This window comes from Zophobas morio, unplaced genomic scaffold (genome assembly GCF_036711695.1).
Source record: "Zophobas morio isolate AGI-343-1 ecotype UQ-CSIRO unplaced genomic scaffold, CSIRO_AGI_Zmor_V1 ptg000011l, whole genome shotgun sequence".
Taxonomy (NCBI): domain Eukaryota; kingdom Metazoa; phylum Arthropoda; class Insecta; order Coleoptera; family Tenebrionidae; genus Zophobas; species Zophobas morio.
The window spans coordinates 20,056,042-20,076,544 of NW_026972116.1; the positions used below are offsets into that span (position 1 = coordinate 20,056,042).

Below are 20,503 nucleotides of genomic sequence, written 5' to 3' on the forward strand. Positions count from 1 at the left end.
GACCGGTTTTTTGCAACACATTTTTCCTTCTTGTAATTTGTGTTAAGTTTTACAATTCTTTTATGATCAAGAACATCATCAGTTTTATTTGGCTAGGTGATAATTTATATAATGGAAATTCCGTATTTTTGGTAGGTACGAAAAAAGTAAAAGAAAAAACGAAATAAATTAAAAAGGTTTATTATACAAAATTAATGTGTGGTCAACATAGTTTGTATAAAACTTTTTTATTTTAGTTTTAATGTCATTCCTCCACGTGTAAAAATTTCCAACATTATTTTATATTATCATGGCACAACGTGGGTTCTCTATTTTTTATTTTCGATTTTTGATTTTCGTTTAAATACTGACAGGGAGTAGGTACATGAAACAACGTCCACAATTAAATTCAAAATTTATTAAAGAAATTTGGAAACTCTAAATTAAACTTAACAATAACATTAACATCTTTAGTGATGGAACAATCTGAGATTCGTGTGCGCTAGACTAATCCCATGCTCGTTGCACGCCTTTATAACCTCCTCATCATTGGTGGATCCCGCTGGACTGCCAATGTACGTCACTCCGCTCTGAAACAGCCTATTACAAACCCCTCCTCCAAATCTCCCCACTACTTACCAATCGCGCCCTATCCACATTATCCCTGAACGGGAAAAAGGCGTCCGATCCCAACGCCACGCCCTTCAATTCATCCAGCCACGCCCTCTTCTCGCTCGCCGTCAACTCCTTCGGTACCTCCTCGTACATCCCCTCGAACACCCCCTTATCCATATCTTTCCCCACCGTTCCATTCACGTAATTATCAATCGCGTTCGAGATTTCCGCCCTCTTCACACCTTTCTTGAACTTCATCCCCAATACCTTGGGGTGCTGTCTCAACCACCAGTTGTCCGCTTTGTCACCAGCCAATCGCGTACAATGGATTCTGGATTGTTGCCCCGCCCCGATTCCTATGACCTGCCCATCTCGGGCGTAGCACACCGAGTTGCTCTGGGTGTACTTCAGCGCTATGGTGGCAACGATCAGATCTCGGACTCCCGATTCGGGGATGGTCTTGTTACGGGTGACCACGTTGGAGAAGAGCGACTTGTCGATGACGGCGTTGTTGCGTTTCTGCTCGAGAGTGAGTCCGAAGAGGACTTTTCTCTCGATGGGGTCGGGTTCGTAGGCCGGGTCGATCTGGAGGACACAGTAGTTGCCGTTTTTCTTCTTTTTTAGGAGATCGAGGGCGGCGGGGGTGTAGCCGGGGGCGATGATCCCGTCGGAGACTTCGCGGGAGATTATTCTGGCGGTGACTTCGTCGCAGGGGTCGGAAAGGGCGACGAAGTCGCCGAAGGAAGACATGCGGTCGGCGCCGCGGGCGCGGGCGTAAGCGGTAGCGAGGGGTGTGAGGGTGGGGACAAGGTCGTCCACCATGCAGACTTTGGCCTGGAGAAACAATATGTGTGTGATAAAAGCCAGGTTTAAAATGTATGTTGCAAGGAGAAAGTGTGACAAACGTTTCTCATCACTATAAATTGTTACGTGTGTTCGAGGTAAATTGCGGTATTGATGGAGTTTTAATAGTGCCACCCAACACGTTTACGTAGATTCCAGTTATTTTTTTAATAATGATATATGAATCACTGGTACATCGTTTGTGCAACCTTGCACCAGTGGTGACTCGTCAGATGGCAACTGAGGCATAGTGGCTACTCAACTAATAAAATTAGATTAATGTAAGAAAAACCTTTTTTATACAAAATGGATTATACCGGGTGTCTGGAAGTATGTTATGTTCGGAAGTTCCAAAAAAATAATAAAAAAATTCTTTATGATGTATAGTCTTTGCCATTTCTATTGAAACACCACTTGTTGGACGTAAATTTGGCAACTTTCATATTTAGACAATTTTCTAACTAAAAGCCGTAGTTAATCAACCGAAAGCTATTACCAATTGCTAAATTTTAAGCAAAATCAACAGGTGGTGTTTCAATAGAAGTGGCAAAGACAATAGATTAAGAAAAAAACGTAATTTATAAAAGTAAAATTGGCAACACTGCACACACCTAATGCGTAAATACCTCCAGCTTACTTTCTGATTTCTTAGTAACGATGGTACTGAACTCCATTTTTTATTTTTTTTTAGGACAATATCCACAACAACCACAAGTCATTAATCGTTGTGCATTATTATTAACAAAACAAACTGTTATTTTTCATTAATAAATAAAGCAAAAAACATCTAATTTGAGCAAATGACATACCCTCTAATAAAAGAGAGGGTGGGTGGGCGGGGCTAGTAGCTCCTAAGATAAGACTGATTTTGGCTAATGAGATATGTACCTTCCAAGAAAAGAGAGGGTGGGTGGGCGGGACTACTACTTGCTAAGAAAAAACTGATTTTGGCAAATGAGATACCCTCTAAGAAAAGAGAGGGTGGGTGGGTGGGGCTAGTACCTGCTAAAATAAAACTGATTTTGGCAAATGAGATACTCTCCAAGAAAAGAGAAGGCGGGTGGGCGGGGCTAGTACCTGTTACGATAAGGTTGATTTTAGTAAATGACGTATCCTCTAAGAAATTTAATTAAATTATTATAAAAAAAGACACTAGAGGCTCCAAAGCAGTTTCACATTCTTTCCACACAAGATTACCTAGAACCTCAAGATTGTTCTAAATTTTCAAAAAAAAGTCCCAAAATTTACTCAAAAACAGGTCATGTCAAAATTTTCCAAAAATATAACACCAAAGTCGCTCAAAAATTTTAAAATAATTTACAAAAAAAATCTCCATATTTTCTTGCAAAAATGTACTATTTTAGCTTCAATTTCGATTTTTCGATATTCGATTTTTCAATGACTTGATTAATCGATATTTCACTTTGAGATTTTCGAACATAGAATTGTCGATTTCTCGAGTTTTCGAGTTATCGACTTTTCGATTTTTCCATATCCTGATTTTTCGTTTTCCGATTTTTCCATTTTTCGGAATTTTCGAATTTTCAAAATTTCAAATTTCCATCTTTTCGGTTATTCAATTCGATTTTGAATTTTTCTTTTATCGATTTTTAGATTTTTTGAATTTCTACTTTTTTGATTTTCATTTCTTCGATTTTTTGAATTTTTATTTTTTCAATTTTCGGCTCCGAATTTCCGTTTTTCCAATTTTTTGAATTTCAATTTTCGGTTTTTTCATTCTTCAAAGTTCAGTTTTTATGATTTTCGATTTTTCAAATATTTCACTTGTCGAATTTTCGATTTTTGGATTTTCGATGAGTCGAATTTTCTATTTTCGAGTTTTCGACCTTTCGATGTTTCAATTTTTGGTTTTGCAATCTTCCTTATTCGAATTTTCGATGTTTTATATACATATTTTTTAAATATTTTCCGTGTTTGATTTTTCGAAATTTCGATTTTCGTGTTTAGAGCCCCACCCATACCCACCCCGAAATCAATTCTGAATTGTGATGACTTTTTCATTCATTGTCAGATGGAGGGGTGGGGCTTAATTGCAAGATCCATATTTATCTACAAGAATTTACGATTTTAAACATGTTTTAAGTTTCTTGTTCTGAAAAGTCGACTGCGTATATTAAGAAAAAAGGCAAAATATAAGCCCCGCCCACCCGCCCTATCTCAATTGTGATGATTTTTTTTAATTGTCGAGAGCCAAAGGAACGGAATTTAACTGCAAAATCCTTACTATTTCTCTATCAGAAATTACCATTTAAAATAACCAAAAATAGAACCCCACCTACACCTGCCCTGATCTAAATAGCCTAATTCCAAAATCCATATTTCCTTACAAAAATTTATCATTTTAAACGTGTTTTACGTTTCTAAGAATAAAAAAAAATCATATAGAATTTTTTATTATATAGATGATATAGTCAAAATTCTTAAAATTCTGGGCCTCGCTAGATTTAAACCCTACGATCCGCCACTGCCTTGCACCTGACCTTTCAAACAATACACAGAGTGATATCAATAAAAAACACGATTACTACCCAATTACATAATATTGTTTCGCAGATAATTATTTTTTAAGCAACGACACGAACATACAATTCATGCGACATGATTGATCAAGAAAAAAAATTATGTCCTGTTTATAGCTCCATATCTGTACAAGTAGTTGTTAATCTTTTAAAAAAATAGTGATTGCCATTTTAAGATACTTTGATGAATTCATCATTATCACTATCAAGTGACCTTGCCCGCTATGACCACCACTATCGTCATCCTCTATCTCAATTTCTCAATCAATGGAGCAATACCTCCATTTTCAGATAATAAACACAAATCACGTGCATTTTACAACAGAATAATAAAAAAATTCCAAACCTGAGTGGCATCCAAAGGCACGCCGACTGCAGCGCCAGCTGGCGACACATGCTTGAAACTCGTCGCAGCAGGCAATCCCAAGGCCGCCTTCAACTCTTTAACCAACTGCCACCCATTCAACGCATCACACAAATTGATAAACCCAGGAGACCCATTTACCACGGTGAGGGGCAACTTGGGCAAAATTGTGAACAACTGGGCTGGTTTTTGATGGGGGTTCATTCCATAGCGCAAAGTTAACTGGGACACGCCGGTTGAATACTGTTTTCTGAAATAGTCAGTGATGGCCAGATCATACTCTGAGGTGTGCGTGAACGCCTTAAGGGCCAAATTTTGCCTGAAATTATAAAACGACGTATTCAACAAGACATTGTTAAATATATTGTCACACACCTAGTTTGCACTGTAGTGTCTTTCTCTGGGGAGTTTTTCATTTCTGTGATGATTTTTTCGTAGTCTGAGGGGTCACACACCACTGTGACTCTGGAGTGGTTTTTGGCTGCAGCCCTCAAGAGCGTGACTCCTCCAATGTCTATGTTTTCCACAGCGTCAGCTATGGTGACGTTAGGTTTGGCAACCGTCTCCACGAAGGGGTACAAATTGCAAACGACCACCCTGATCATGTCGATTTTCTGTTGCGCCAAATCTGCCTGATCTGATGGAATGACTCTATAAAATAACAATTAATAATGACTAGTTTTTTTTTTTTTAATTAGGCAAACCTAGCTAAAATCCCCCCATGGACAGCTGGATGCAACGTCTTCACTCGTCCACCCAAAATCTCGGGGGCCCCGGAAATATCAGAGACATCTTTGACCACAAGTCCGGCATCTCTGAGACTCTTGGCAGTGCCACCGCTCGCCACGAGCGTGAAACCTAATTCTTTGAGGTTTTTGCCAAGGGCTACGAGTCCGGTTTTGTTCGAAACGGACAAAAGGGCTACAATTTCAATTGAATGAGAAATTTTGAGGTTACAGACGCGTGCGAATCTTACCTAAATTGCCACCTGTTGCCATGTCTGGGTGCTTGAAAACGAAAGTGAGACGCCAATGAACGGACAAAGACTATTAAAGTAATAAGAAAATTACTGCTTTTAAGTACTCGGGGGGTCTACTAATGATAAGAAAGGTCACTATGGGTTTATCAACAGAAAAACATGTTTGCTGGGTGTCTTTATCAATCTTAGGTGACGATAAAAGTATCGCAATATCGTTTAATTATGGACTATTTTTTATAATAATGCGTCTACTGTACTTACCAAGAATTATAAAACTACGTTTTGTAGTAAAACGAAAAAAATAAGCCGGCATAAAATAGTTAGCTCGAAGTTGGTAAAGAAGGGTTCTACTTCAATGGTATTTTTCCAACCAATTTATTCAATTAACGAGTGGACGAATTAGGAATTGTCTAAAAATAAAACCATCAAAACTTCCATTAATATATTAAAAGAGTACACATATGCCACTGCAATCTTTTTGTTTTAAAAATATACCAAGTATTTTGGTTTTCAAATAATCACATTCCTTTTTATAAAGCTATTTACACATTAAGACTAAAACAAAAAAGCCGTACTCTAGGTACATACATAGTAGACTGTTTGCTCAGTATCTACAAAAATCTTCGCGCTCTACTTTTTGGCTTCTTCATTAACCTGGCGATGCCACTCCAGGTTTTGCTTTGCGACGCTGTCACCCCGTTGTGCTGCTTGTTTGCCAAAATACACCATAACAACGCAAGCAAGGGCTGTTGCTGCCATCATGTAGTTGGCAATTCGAATTCGCATCCTATTCCTAGCGCGTTCAACCACATTTTGCCTGTAACATCACACACCCAATGTAGTCAATTTCATCGACTATGCAAACGCAATTTGGCTATCTTGTTTACTTGAACAACATCTGACGTGCAATTAACCTCTGATCCATAAATAAACGTACTTACTCCACAAAAGTAGGCACTTCAGCAACTGATTTATATTTTCCAGTCCACACCAAAAATCTTTTTTCTAAATTGTCAACTCTGTGAGATTTGCTGTCCAGTTTTGAACTTTGGTGCCTGGCAGAGGTCACACTTGAAGAATGAGGCCCCAAGAAGCGCTGGGTTTTTATTAATAGACTGTTTAAGATCGAATTCATGCTAAAAAATAAACACATTAATTTTGGACACGAGTGATTTACGTCGACAAACTTTGCAATTTTGTTCGCAATTCACATTAAATTTGAATGATCGTGATTTTTTACTGGAAGTGGTCGATTTTGATCACAAACCGCAAAATTTATCACTTTTTTCGTTCAACCTTGCGCGACAGTTTACAAATGTCAAACTTGCACAAACGTCAAAAGCGGCGCACACTAGACTAGATAACAAATGCAGTTGATGAATAATTATCTAATAATAATAAAAATAATAATTGAAAATAATGGTCCAAATAAACTAAACTGTTATTAAAATATTCAAGAGTTTGACTAATATGCATGCACGTCACGAAAAGAGCGGCGAATAAACTGAAGATAAAATTAGCCGCGAATATTTTATAAGTTGAGTGTTCTGCAACTACGTGCAGTTGGAAACATAATGCAGCAAAATGGGTCACACTATCGTGCCCAGATTCACGTACTCTCCTTCGTTCCGGTTAATGAACTGGCCATTCCCTCAAAGGTCACATCTGTGCTAAATTTGAAATTACCGCGTCTTTCCGCTTTGTGATTGACACATTGATCGCAGGACCGGGCTGACCGCTTTAGTTCCGTCACCTGCCACCTACCGCCACTATCGTACCGGTAAAATTTAAAATTGTCCAATGATAGCTCTTGATTACACACAAAAAGTTTGTGTACATAATCCAAAACCTTTTGAAACCCTCTAACAAAAAATATTTTTAATTGGTGAGTAAAGTGCGCACTAACGTTAAAAATTTATTTACATCTAGTTTACACAGTTAAAATAGCAATAATGGTATCGACAGCTTGAACCGAGTTTAAGAAAACTCTTGGCTTTTTTTTGTAATCTAATCCCCAATCTGGAGTGTCTACGGGCAGGGGTAGATTTTGGCGAACGCGGAAGAAGGAGTCGTTCTGCGTAGCGCTCTTCACCTTCTGCACCATTCGCATCTTCCTGTCCGCCTTGTCCTTAATCAGCCTCATTTTATCGCGAAACTTAGGAGTGTTGGTGATGACGCTCTTGTATTCTTCATTTTTCAGAAAGAAATATAAAAGTGTACACAGTGTCGGAAACAGGGGATTTTCTTTATCACAGAAGTGTAACATCACAGTTACGAGACTTTCCATATATTCAGGGACCCACACATGCGGTCTGGAAGGCTTATATCTGTACACATTGATCAAGACATTGACAGCTGCCGTGCTGAGTTGAGTTTCAAGCACTGATCTGTTGGTGGAATTGATCACGTTGTAGAGAGGCTCTATTAACTTCGACCCGTACGTCCGTAAACTTTGTTGGCACCTTCTTGTAATGTAGTCTGTAACAAACAGTTTTAATGAAATTGTAATTTTAATATAAGAAAAGTACCGAGATCTTGAACCAAAATAGTCATGGTTTCGACACTCATCTTCGTTGTCAGTTGGAAAACGCAAATGACGCATCGAGACCCTAAAGTATTTTCAGGTCTCGCGTTCTCGTTAGCGGTCTTCAACTGTTGGTAGATTTTCAACAACTTCGGTTCTAGACATTGCCGCATTTTGTAGCCTCTCCACGTAGCCTATTTTATTTTAATATTAATAAAAACATTCCATCCAATCAAAAACGAAAAATTACCTGAATCCTTGCAGCCGCCGCATTTTCTTTTCTTCGCTTTTCCAATTCCACTGCGACTTTAACACGCCATTTCCTTTGGATGCAGACAGCGGCTTGTTTTAATTTTTGGAAATTGCTATAATCCACTCTTGTTGCTAACTTCGCGCGGAATTTCCTCTGCACGAGGATCGCGCTTCGTCTTAACGTTTCATAATGTTCGCGTTGGATTCTCGTTAGTTGATTGGCTCTAAATCGTCTCTGTACCACGATCACAAACCGTTTTAATTTCATATAATAGTCGTGTTGTATTTTCTTTAGCTGCAGCGCTCTGAACCTCCTCTGGGTTATCACCGTGCTTTGTCGTAGTCGTAGAAAATATCCCCTTTCTGGTTTCATTAACTGCTTAAGGCGGAACCTCCTCTGCACGCGAACCACACTCTGTTTCAACTGTAGATAATATTCTCGTTCGGTTTTCATCAACTGGTTTGCGCGGAACCTCCTCTGAACCAAAACCACTACCCTTTTTAACTCTAAATACATTCGGTGTTCAATTTTCATGATTTGATTGGCCCGGAATATTCTTTGTATAAGAATCACACGTTGTCGCAACTGAACAAAGTGCCCTTTTTCTAGTTTCATTAGTTGGTTGGCGCGGAACCTTCTCTGAACGAGAACAACGCTTTGTCGTAGTTGTAGATAATTTTGTTGTTGAAATTTCATCAACTGATGGCTGCGGAATCGTTTCTGGATTAAAACCACGCTAAATCTGAATTGTGAGTATTGTTGGCGTTGTATTTTCATAAGTCGGTTGGCTTGGAACCTCCTCTGAACAAGAACGACGCTTTGTCGTAATTGTACAAAATATTGTCTGTTGGTTTTCATGGATAGGTAGGCGCGGAACCTTCTCTGGATAACAACGACACTTTGTTTTAATTGCAGAAATTGTTCTCGTGTTGATTTCATTAAGTAGTTGGCTCGGAACCTTCTCTGAACGAGAATCGCGTTCTGTTTTAGTCGTAGGAAATATTCTTTCGCTGATTTCATTAACCGGTTGGCGCGGAACCTCCTCTGAATAATAATGACGCTTCGGGTTAACTGCAGGTAATATTGTCGTTCGATTTTCATAGCCTGGTTGGCGCGGAACCTCCTCTGGACAATAAGCACACTTTTCTGTAACTGCAGAAGATTTTCTCTAGCTAGTTTCATCAGTTGGTTGGCACGGAACCTCCTCTGAACGACAATCACACTTCGTTTCAACTGTAGAAAATATTCTCTTTCTAGTTTCATTAGTCGGTTGGCCCGGAACCTCTTTTGAACGATGCAGACGCTTTTGTTCAATTGTAGGTAATATTGTCGTTCGGTTTTCATCAACTGGCTGGCACGGAACCTTCTCTGAATAACAACTGTGCTTTGTTTTAATTGTAGAAAATATTCTTTTTCTGATTTCATTAATTGGTTGGCGCGGAACCTCCTCTGACTAATAATGGCACTGTGGGTTAACTGCAGGTAATATTGTCGTTCGATTTTCATAGCCTGGTTGGCGCGGAACCTCCTCTGAACAATAATCACACTTTTCTTTAATTGCAGAAAATATTCTTTCGCTACTTTTGTCAAGTGATTGGCACGGAACCTCCTCTGCATTAAAATCGCGCATCGTTTGAACTGAAGAAAATATTCTCTTTCGTATTTCATTAATTGGTTGGCTCGGAACCTCGTCTGAATAATAGTCACGCTTCTGATTAATTGTAGATAATATTGTCGTTCAATTTTCACCAACTGGTTGGCGCGGAATTTTCTCTGAATGAAAACAGTGTACTTTTTCAACTGTAGAAAATATTCTCTCGTTGTTTGCATTAAGCGATAGGCGCGAATCGTGCGCTGGATGACAATAACACTCCGTTTTAATCGCAGAAAATATTCTCTGTGTGTTTTAGTTAGTTGATTGGCGCGGAACCTTCTCTGCACGATAGTCGCGCTTCGTTTTAATTGAAGAAAATACGTTTTCTCCATTTTCATTAATTTGTAGGCACGGAACCACCTCTGGACCACAGTTACACTTTCTTTGGTTTGCAGATAATATTCTCTTTCTAATTTCATTAGTTGTTTAGCGCGGAACCTCTGCTGAACCACAATCACACTCTGCTTTAGTTGCAGAAAATATTCTCTTTGTGTTTTCATTAATTGGGTGGCGCGGAACCTTGTCTGGATACCAATCACGGTTTGTTTCAACTGCAGAAAATATTCCTTTTCTGTTTTCATTAAATGACTGGCCCGGAACCACCTCTGGATAATAATTGCACTTGATTTCAACTGTAGAAAATATTCTCTCTCCTTTTTCGTAAGTTGGTTCGCGCGGAACCTCCTCTGAACCATAGTCGCGCTTCGTCGTAATTGTGCATACCGTTTTCGTTCGATTTGCATCAACTGATTAGAAATGAACCTCTTCTGAATCACAATGGTTGCATATTTTAATTGTAGATAATTTTCACGTTGCATTTTCATTAATCGATTAGCTCGGAACCTTGTCTGGATAATAACCGCACTGTGTTTCAATTGTAGAAAATATTCCCTCTCTGTTTTCATAAGTTGGTTCGCTCGGAACCTCATCTGAACGAGAATTACGCTGTACCTCAACACTTGATAATATTCTCGTTGGAGTTTCATTTCTCTATACGACCTGAACGTTCTCTGGATAACCAACGTCGCCCACTTCAACGTTTCGTATTTCATTCTAACCACCATCATTAGTTTCCTCGCAACATATCTTTCTTCCACTATCGCAACTGCGCGTTTCAACTTATCAAACCTTTTCTGGGCCAGAAATCTTCTAACCCAGCTCTGGATTTTCGTTGCTGCTTCTTCACGTTTCTTCATCATTTTCTTGATGTGCCAGCCCGTCTTCCGTCGGTACCACAGTTGTATTTTCGTGGCCGCTTCTTCCCGTTCGGTCCTGATCTTCCTTAATTCTTCCCGTTTGAGAAGAATTGCTTCGCTGCGCCACCACCGGGTTATCGTTGTGACGCTTCTGGCCATTAACGGAGTTTGTAATTTGTAGATGATTTGCCACAAGAAACACAAAGTTTTTTCTTTGTGTCCATTCACTATGTCTTTGGGTACTATATCGTACTTTAGCTCGAAGTCGTTCTTTAGTAGTACTTCGAATGCGATTTTCACGTTGTGGACTTTCTGCAAGCGGGAAATCGCCGGGACGCGCAAGTTTTTGCTTAGTGTGTTATCGAGGTAGATTTTCTCCATGACGCGGGTTAAGCGGACTCCGTCGCGTAAATCCGTACCGAGTACTTTAACCGTGTAGTCGAATTCATCTAGATAGGTCTGTTTGTGGGACAAGATGTACCCGAAGTGTTTCAGAAATTTGGTGATATCACCCATAGACGCTACAGTATCTCTTGCGAAAGAGATAAGAGCGTCTCGACTCTCTTTTATAGGGGCGTTCTTACAAAAGAGACACGGATCATGCGATATCAGTTTGTTCTTTTTAGAAACATCTAGAAAGTAGATCAGCGCTAGAATTCGCTTGAGGATGGCTTTTTTAATACCCACTTTATAGTTATTTGTATGTATCGACTTATGCTTCTTGAGAAGGAACGGATCTCTGATTAGCTTCTCCCAAATGAACGTCGTCAAACCTAAGAGATCTGAGTTCGATTTAAGCGGGATCATTCTACCGTAGATGCTCTCCAACCCAACGCGCAACCACAGTGGGTTGTAACTCAAAAGTACCCTCATTATATCAGACTGAAGGGCTAGATCCAAGTGGATGTCTCTGTCGCTTCTGATCATCAACCGGTTATCGTCTACGGCTTTCCACACCTTTTCTAAAACACTCTGGACTTCGGTAGATTTGTACAAGCGTAAAGCGTTTCTGCGCACGCTTTTTAAATTCGCACTGCTTGTGTCTACGCTAACAGTGCTGACATTGTCTTGTTTCTTCTGGCATTCTCGCCACAGCTTCACCACGTCCATCGTGTGCCCTTCATCGTTGGATTCCAAGCCCTTTGGAGGTGCCAAAATGGCGTTCAACCATCGTTTGAGGTTGTCTTGTTGCCTGTCCAAAAATTCACCCATTTGTGGGTCAATTATGGCAGCTGTGTGTGCCTCAGTCCATTCTGGACGAAGTGGTTCTTCTAGTTTTAGACGCTTAGGTGACACGGTGAAAGTCATGTTGGTTTTGTGTTTCAGAGGAAGGGTTCTAGATATACTTTTTTCTTCGATGGTGGATAGCGATGGTACTTCTTTAATGGTAGACAAGGGGAGGGCTGTATTTGTCCATAGACCTGCATGGATGGTGTCACGTACCGAAAACCCAGCTAAACTGTCCAAGCGGGCTTTTTTGCTGCTTGTGGGTGTAGGACAGTTGTCGGTGTCGTGATCTGAGACTTCTAGAGTGAACGTATTCGAACTAAGATCTTTTGTGTACGTTTCAGAAGAGATATTTACGTCTCTAGCGTCCTTGGTGTATGTTTCTGTGGAAACGTTCGCTTCTTTAGAGTACGTTTCTGACGATATATTTATTTCTTGGACGTCTTTACTAAACGTAACGGAAGATATATTGATATCTCTAAGATCTTTAGCGAACGTGTCTGGAGAGAAAGTTACATTTCTGACAGTCTTGGTCTGCATTATAGGAGATGAATTCCTGTGTTTAACACCTCTGTTTCTTATATCTCTATATACCGCTGGAGAGATGTATATATCTTTAATATTTCTGGTGTATGTTATAGGAGATATACCAAAATCTCCGCTATTTTCAAGCGGCAAATCATTTTCTGTCGTTTCGTCAGGGAATAACTGAAAACTTTTCCCACTAAAATGCACTCTACTAACAGACTTTTCCTCGCTGGAACAATGTTCCGGTCGGAAGGCAGCCACAGGAGTAAGCACGGAAAATTCCGAACAATGCACTTGTAATTTTCTTTCAAACGAGACATCAGCGACCCTTTCCAGACTATCTTCGGTCAACGGAAGATTTGTTCCCACGATGAACGTTTCTCTCCGTAAGAACGCGTTTTCCTTGCCGGCGTACAGGCCGTCGGCTGGTATTAGTCTAAGTTCGGGAATGTTCGTAATATTGGGCAGAACCGGTCTCTTCTGTGGGGATTTTCGTTTCATGAGGTTGATGGGTGATGTGGTTTTCTTTGTAGCGAAACGGGGGAAGGTTCTGCTTTTTGGGTTTTTCTGTACGGGGATTGTTAGTAAAAATCGGTAGGGGGTTGAGGTACTTACTTTTTTGGCGGAAGTTGCCGACTTTAAGAGCACTGGGATGTCGCAGGATATGCGGCTGCCGGCGGTGATGTGGAGGAGGTAGCGCCACGCTCCTGCCTCCGTGGGGGTCCAGTGGAGGACGAGGGTTTGTTCTTCGCCCTCTTGGAGGGATTTTGATGACCACTGTAGTTGGAGGTTGGTTTTGTCGTCGACATTTAGGTGCGCAGTTACCTAGTCAAACAGATTAACTGCTATTTTAATTTTTGTAAATTTGCTGAAAATCCATACTTTTTTTTATTTATTTTTGAAAATTTAGGATGAGATTCTTTGAAACTTAGTTTAGCTTAAAAAGGAAGCCAAAAAAATGCATGTCCCAAATTGGTTAATGGATACTCGCGAGGGATTTATTCAATTGAGTCCAGTTTACACTACTAAATTTATTCAAAATGTTTCAAGACGTGTTCTACTTTGTTTTGGCCGCCACTGTACACATGTTATATTTACTAAAAAAATACCCTGAATGCTAACAAGTTTTAAGACTTTAACAGTCATAACTTTATTAAAAAAAAAAAGTATGGTAATATTAAAAATTCTAAAATTTAACAAAATAAATGGAAAAGTATTCCACCTGAATTAAATAGGGCACAAAATAAATGTATTTTTTAAGTCGGTCGTTTACATTAACAACCCCCAATAAAAAAAGAACACTTACTTCAAGTTTGTGGTTTGTGGGGTTTTTAATAATTAAAGTCTCAACAGCAGCCTGTCCAACTTTTACATTTTCAAAACAGATTTTCGGATTTTTCGAAAACGGGGCCAATGTCAACACGTTGGGTTCCACTTCGGCCTTTTTTGCGACAGTTTTTTTCTCAGGTTGTCTGAGAGGGGGCGAAAACTAAAACACCACGGTATGATTACTAAAAACAACGAAACAAATCTTATACTCACTTGAAAAAACATCTTAGATGTACACTTAAAACTATATAACAAGATTTAAAACACTATTAACTGAAAACAAGCAAACGGTTTAAAATTTAAAAGTAAACCCCAACCATCATCTGTCTCGGAATAAGCTCAAACCGCTAACTGTCATTTTTGAACAAAACGGTTACGACGGTGGCCAATAGGAAACGAGTTCGTTGATTTTTGTCTAGCGTGTGTGACAGGTGCTCTGTCCCTCTCGGGCATTTTATTTTGTCTAATAAAGGCGACGTTGCACGACTTGCATCAGCGTAACCGCGATAAAAATCAGAAATTTTATTAGCTACTAGACGTACGGCACTTCGTCATTTCCTGAAACGATGTTCTGCAATTCGTTTACGCATGTAAACCACCACAGAAGCATTATTATAAGACGCATAATTGTCAAAAATGAGAATAGATCGTGTGATAGCACCTTAAGCTACAACTTTAATCGTGACAGTTCGTTCAATCAGACACCAATTACAGTGGAAGATTGCTCCACGTGACTAAAATCTTAACAATAATTGGTCCCTTGATTGTTTGCGCCGGGGCGTCGGCCATCTTGCTATTCTTGCACAACGTTGTACTTCGAGTAGAACTTGTTTTTGATTAAATAGTATTTGCGTCGCAGTTTTAGGTAAAAATTCAGAAAAAAGTGTTGTACACCGTTCCAATTACGCAAACAACAAGCTAGAATATACGAAGTTCGCAAAAAACAACAGTTTCGTCAAAATGGTGTCAAACCCCAAGCGTGTGCGCTACGTTTCAGAAAATTTTTCCTCGTCGGAGGGCGAAGGCTTCGACGAAGACGACTACCGACCCGACAAGAGAGTGAGTACCGGGCTTGTTAAAAAAATTCTCGAAGTAACTGGGAATTTACAGAGCGATCGCCATCCCAAAGGCAAAGGCAAGTGGCTATCGAAAAACGCGATAATGGCACGCGAAAACCGATTGAAAAAGAAAATTTACATCACGAACCTAGAGAAAGAAGTGGATGAATTGAAAACGAAAAACACAGACTATTTAAAAGTTGTAGAAAGCCAGTCATTGCTAATCTCTGATTTAAAAAAAGAAATTAAGTACTTGAAAAGTGTGATCGCGAACAGTACTGATATCGGCACGTTAGTCAAAAATATCCATCAAAATACAGGTATGTCGGTAACAACATCCTTGGATCAGAGTTTATCACGTTATGTTTCAAAGCCAAAACAACCTATAGCTAGAAAAACAGCGCATCCGTGGGAGGAGAAAACGTATCCTAGTTATCCTACTCCAGAGCCTGATCTGGCGCTGAATGATAGTTTCACTGATGACTTATTGAATTCAGAACTGAATGAGTTTTTAGGGGACAGTTTTGTAAGTCCCGTTGATTTAGAAGAAGGTGTATGTGATAATCATTTGAAAGAACACAATTATACGAGCGTCCATGACGACGACGGCGACGACAGTGATGTTGGGGTGTGTCTTCACGTTTCCAAACACCGCGTATCTCTGGAGTTTTGTTCAACGTGCAGCGACAACGCTACCTTGGCGTGGAATAACTGAAAGCAAAATGTCTGTATTTTTAAGTATTTTTGTTATGTATGAAACTCTTTCCTTGCACTTAGGGCAATGTTGTTAGTTAGATATCGAAACTAAGAAAATTAGAATACTATTGCTTTTTTAAATTTTCAGGACCTGGTGAGAATTGGGGCCTAGGTTCAGAAGGACTTGCAGTCTACCTTCTGAAATGATTTAAAAGGTGCGGTAGTCTCCAATTTTGGTACAACCCAATTTCTGAGTGTGAATAGTCAGAACTTGGGTTATTTTTGTTGATTCTTGTTGAATTGTTATTTTCATGTATTGCTCTGATTTCAGTACTGTGCAGTCAAGTCATCATCAGCAATGACTGGATTGAGTAGAGTATAAATGTATCGTTCCATGTTAAATATCAATTTCGTTTTAGAAATCGCATATTTCCATGTTTTTTGCACTTATACTAAACAAGTATGTTTTTGAGTTTCAGCACGTAGCAGAAGCAACGGGGCGACATTTTTGGGCTACATAACCCATATTTTTATATTTAATTTTTAGTTAGGTAGGTGTGTAAGGAAAGGGTCAATAAAATTTTGTATTTATGTTAATGAGTGTTTTCTTCGCCCTAAACTAGCGACTTCATTAACACTAAGTAAATAAACAAGTTGTTGCTATGTGTCATACATCATACGCCCAAGCAATCCAAATCTTGGCCCCAAGCCAATACGAACCCAGCGCTGGTAGTAAAAGTAAAAATGGTCATTCATACAGTGAGTTCCGCAGTGGACGGTCGATTTTAAATTTGACGGGCTTCTGGTGCGCGCGCAATGGATCAAGGACCAGTTTCGTGTCTTCCAAACACTAGTAAAATGTCTAAAGCGAAAAAAGTTCTCGATGAAGCTCGGGAAATTCGAAATCCCGAACTCGATTTAGTGGATAAAGGCATTTCTTCGTTTGAAGAGACGCCAGGTTTACGTAAGTGGATTCTTGCTTTACAAGGCTTTTGCCTAATTTGGTATCTTGTTCGACTGGAAAGTGGGCGTGGCCCCAATAAGCCATGTGGGCTTTAATTGAGAGTAATCACGATCATAACAATAATGGGCTTAGGTAACAATAAATGGAACTGTTATTAGTTTATTAGGGAGGGAGATGGGGCTAGAGGTGGGGTTGGCAGGGATGCTGGAGTCTGTGGCAGCAGTAGGTTGTATATGTTTTTTGAAACGGTTGTCATAATATAGGGACTCAAAATGCGTATCACAATGCATAGATTGCTTAAGTATTCGAATCATTCAACGTAGGAAGAAATTTAAAGCTTAAATATAACAAGTGATAAGATATTTTAATTAAGGTTAACTTTGGCTAATTCAACTAATTATAAAGAACTATGGTCATATATTAAGAAAATTTATGTTAGACTCACCCTTCTTTTTATCAGACTTCCTTCACTTCTCTTTAATTATTCATTACATTAAAAACATTACGTTAAACAAGCGTTGTCTGAGTCTGTGAATTTTATGTTAAGATTTATATTATTTTATTATTAATATTTATATAATATTTCACATCATCTTTTTTAATTCACCCTCATTTTTTAGAAAGTCTTATACAGAATGTCAAAAATGTAATGATTCATTTTACTGATGAAAACACATTAATACACATTATTGACTGATGACGTCACCATAAAATTTTAATAAGCAAACTTATTTGAGTTATATCTAACTGAATTTTGATCCATTAATGATTTTCCCTTGCAGTTAATATGACCTACATAACCCGACTTACGTTAAGTCACAACAAAATCAAGTGTAAGTCTACCACTTTCACAAAACAGGCCCGTAATAGCAATTTTTAGCGGTTCCACCCTCCCTCGCAAATTTGATAAACCTAGAAATGCTGAACTTGGCCAATAACCACGTGGAAGAATTACCACTGTCATTATCGTCGATGCCAAAGCTTCGCATTCTCAATTTATCCATAAACCGCCTGTACAACCTTCCTCGAGGATTTGGTGCTTTTCCAATGATTGAAGTTCTCGATCTTTCCTACAACAACCTGAACGAGAAATCTTTGCCGGGAAATTTTTTCATGATGGGTAATAAATTATGAGACGCTGGTAATTTTTTTAATGGTGTATGTTTGAATAGAAACACTTCGAGCGCTGTACTTGTCGGACAACGACTTTGAACATTTGCCGCCTGATGTCAAGAATCTCAAAAACCTTCAAATTGTGAGTAGTATTAATTTGGCAGTCACACCTGACTTAAGTCGTTGTCTTTAGCTAGTTTTGCGGGAAAACGACCTTATTGACCTTCCTATCGAAGTGGGGGAGTTAACCAGGCTGCGTGAACTGCACGTCCAGGGCAATCGCCTCACCATTCTCCCACCAGAAGTGGGCAATCTGGACATGACCTCAAACAAGTCAGTCTTCAGGTTTGAGGGCAACGAATGGGTGCCTCCCATTGCTGACCAACTCCAACTAGGTGTGGGGCATCTGATGGAATATTTACGCACAGAAACTTACAGAATGTGAGTAAAAGCCACCTTTTGATACCATTTAAAGTGGAATTATTTCAGATTATATAACCGATATTTGACAAACAAACCCCCCGTACCACCCCCTTGTGTAGACAAAGCAAAAAAGATTTCAAGAATTCGCTAAGTCTACTTAGAATTGTATTTAAGTAATCTCATGACAAGTCATTACTGTCAACTGCCATTTTTAATTTATCTTATTAGTTATGTAACGTGTGGCCTTAGATAAACGCTTTCTATGAAAATAAGTTTGTATTTTACAATTTTTACAATCCAATGTAATTTTAATAACTCAATAAATAGTCAGTCTTTAAAACTACCTCACTGTTCTTCGTCCGTATATTCGCTTTCGTCATCTGTCAAGTCCGTCGTGTGTATCGATGTTTCATACTCCAGAATTTCCTCGTCGCTCAGATGTGAATTTCCTTCGATAAATGACGCAAAGCTGCAACAGTTAGAAACGCGGAATATTAACTTTTTTATTTGAAATTAAAGTCCTAACCTATAAATTTTACATTGACATTCCAGCTAACCCACCACAAGTGGCGCCCCCGCTTACCGTTTCACATCTTTCAGTTTGAGCGCGAGTTGCCACTGTTTGCAGTCCGGACTCGAACAATACTGTCGCAACTCGCCCAGGGCTTTGGACGTTTCCCGCACCCCCTGCTCGTAGTACTCATCGTTCGTTAAGGGTTTCACTTTCGGCGGAAATTTTTTTTTCCTGAAAATGTTCGTTCTTCATCAGTGAATCGAATCGAATTCCAACTTACGCAATCGGCAATGGACACAAGAAATTTTGAAATTTCCGAAAAAAGAAATATTCTTACCAGTACTTCTTCGTGCGTGTGAGCCAAGATGGTGGGATGTTGTGGAACAGCAGGAGGGCGACGATCTGGCCCATGGCGGCTTCCTGGAACTGGGTACTGAAAAAGATGGCCGCTAGCCCCACGGATTGGAGCGACCAGCGAATTAAGTTGCGGCTGCGCTCGTTTTCCACGGGCCCCCATCTATAGCAGACTACGAAGAGAATGTTTTCTGAAGGAGGGGGTTTCAGGACTTACTTATGAAACTTATGAGGCCGGTTATGACCGTGTACCATACTAAATAGGTCTTGTAGTTGAGGAGGATTACGCGGATGTTGTCCCAAAGGAGTTGGAGGAGGTAAATACCGACAGTCCAGCCACAGGCGGCTACGCCATACATCATGGGTTTCTAACAATTTTAACAAATTTATAGTACAAAGGTACTTGCATTGATCACAATGCACTCACCTTTGGGAAAAGTTTGCTTGCAAAGTATATCAATATTAAAAACGACGTACAAATTCCTAAAGTTATCCCGCAAATATAATAAAATAGAGTATTTTGGCTCAACCTATTCGCAGAAAGAAACAAAGAAATCCCAAACAATAACAAAAGTACCTTCCAATAATCAATCCCTGAAAGCAATGTTTCAAAATCTGGCCAATCACCGCTGCACCAATATCCTTACTGATGACATGTAGCGTCACATTATAGTTAGTTTTGCTATCAATTCCAACACAGCTCCTGTTAAATGGGTCCAACCTTGTTTGTTTTTGTTTCGAGGAAAATATATTCAAGTTCCAACTAAACCGTTTTTCGTTATATTCCTCCTGCACAGCCTCTGGTGAGTTACCCTCATACTTTGTGTAGTCGTCATTGCGGTGTTCTAGATGAAGCTAAACAAGAAATGGTGAAAACTTTCAACGTACGACAGTTTACCACAACGCTCTGCCAAATGTGAATTAAGTACTTGGGTTTGCCTTCATAGCAGTAAATTTGGAAACTCGGCGCGCCTGACTGTGCCCAATATGTATGCTTCTGGCCTTGTTCTAAATAACGAACTAAAAATTGGAGTGAGTAAAAAACATAACCTAAAAAATGAATTTACCCTCGGTTGATTTACACACAAGGAATAGTTCTAAGAATAAGAAAATGATAATGAACGAAACGTATGAACTCATTTTTACGTATTAATTTAACGCAGCTAAAAGTTTTTTTTTTATTTTCGTATTTTAACACCGTTCCGTTACATTTTTTATGACGTTTGGCGGTAAAACAACCCGACAAAACGAAATCACTAGTAAAAAGAGACAAAGCGACCGGTTTAATGTGTGGAAGAAAGATGCCACTTCAGTTAGCAATCTCAATAAATCCCTAACCCGACACAATTA

The 20,503-nt window shown here is 39.4% G+C and overlaps 6 protein-coding genes across 8 annotated transcripts; 2 read left to right on the top strand and 4 right to left on the bottom strand.

Moving 5' to 3' along the window:
- Positions 1-377: 377 nt before the first annotated feature.
- On the bottom strand, positions 378-5,600 carry LOC135127180 (bifunctional purine biosynthesis protein ATIC). 2 transcript variants are annotated; one of them, XM_064053559.1, is made up of 7 exons: positions 5,582-5,600; positions 5,318-5,387; positions 5,046-5,262; positions 4,717-4,992; positions 4,324-4,660; positions 619-1,428; positions 378-569 (listed from the first exon to the last, which is right to left on the bottom strand). In XM_064053559.1, exons 2-7 carry the CDS (start codon positions 5,337-5,339, stop codon positions 450-452), a joined length of 1,782 nt encoding a protein of 593 aa, XP_063909629.1. In that variant the 5' UTR covers positions 5,340-5,387; positions 5,582-5,600; the 3' UTR covers positions 378-449. The 2 variants fall into 2 exon arrangements, with proteins under 2 accessions (XP_063909629.1, XP_063909628.1); XM_064053558.1 differs by lacking the exon at positions 5,582-5,600 and having other exon boundaries at positions 5,318-5,543.
- Positions 5,601-5,747: 147 nt separating this feature from the next.
- Positions 5,748-6,918, bottom strand: LOC135127181 (UPF0389 protein CG9231). Its single transcript, XM_064053560.1, has 3 exons — positions 6,508-6,918; positions 6,262-6,456; positions 5,748-6,137 (listed from the first exon to the last, which is right to left on the bottom strand). Exons 2-3 carry the CDS (start codon positions 6,453-6,455, stop codon positions 5,951-5,953), a joined length of 381 nt encoding a protein of 126 aa, XP_063909630.1. The 5' UTR covers position 6,456; positions 6,508-6,918; the 3' UTR covers positions 5,748-5,950.
- Positions 6,919-7,222: 304 nt separating this feature from the next.
- On the bottom strand, positions 7,223-17,214 carry LOC135127183 (abnormal spindle-like microcephaly-associated protein). Of its 2 annotated transcripts, XM_064053562.1 has the most exons (6): positions 14,245-14,721; positions 14,009-14,191; positions 13,318-13,527; positions 8,095-13,269; positions 7,849-8,038; positions 7,223-7,798 (listed from the first exon to the last, which is right to left on the bottom strand). In XM_064053562.1, the coding sequence occupies exons 1-6, from the start codon at positions 14,254-14,256 to the stop codon at positions 7,251-7,253; spliced, it is 6,318 nt and encodes a 2,105-aa protein (XP_063909632.1). In that variant the 5' UTR covers positions 14,257-14,721; the 3' UTR covers positions 7,223-7,250. The 2 variants fall into 2 exon arrangements, with proteins under 2 accessions (XP_063909632.1, XP_063909633.1); XM_064053563.1 differs by lacking the exons at positions 14,009-14,191; positions 14,245-14,721 and adding an exon at positions 17,195-17,214.
- LOC135127190 (uncharacterized) lies at positions 14,833-16,382 on the top strand. The gene is made up of 4 exons (XM_064053573.1): positions 14,833-15,090; positions 15,142-15,409; positions 15,463-16,000; positions 16,117-16,382. Exons 1-3 carry the CDS (start codon positions 14,992-14,994, stop codon positions 15,480-15,482), a joined length of 387 nt encoding a protein of 128 aa, XP_063909643.1. The 5' UTR covers positions 14,833-14,991; the 3' UTR covers positions 15,483-16,000; positions 16,117-16,382.
- On the top strand, positions 16,533-18,628 carry LOC135127188 (ras suppressor protein 1). Its single transcript, XM_064053571.1, has 6 exons — positions 16,533-16,749; positions 17,532-17,582; positions 17,630-17,869; positions 17,922-18,004; positions 18,056-18,303; positions 18,352-18,628. The coding sequence occupies exons 1-6, from the start codon at positions 16,602-16,604 to the stop codon at positions 18,434-18,436; spliced, it is 855 nt and encodes a 284-aa protein (XP_063909641.1). The 5' UTR covers positions 16,533-16,601; the 3' UTR covers positions 18,437-18,628.
- LOC135127185 (nuclear envelope integral membrane protein) lies at positions 18,543-20,404 on the bottom strand. The gene is made up of 8 exons (XM_064053566.1): positions 20,221-20,404; positions 20,052-20,173; positions 19,801-20,008; positions 19,581-19,747; positions 19,371-19,521; positions 19,137-19,326; positions 18,869-19,030; positions 18,543-18,754 (listed from the first exon to the last, which is right to left on the bottom strand). The coding sequence occupies exons 1-8, from the start codon at positions 20,291-20,293 to the stop codon at positions 18,631-18,633; spliced, it is 1,197 nt and encodes a 398-aa protein (XP_063909636.1). The 5' UTR covers positions 20,294-20,404; the 3' UTR covers positions 18,543-18,630.
- Between the last annotated feature and the right edge of the window lie 99 nt (positions 20,405-20,503).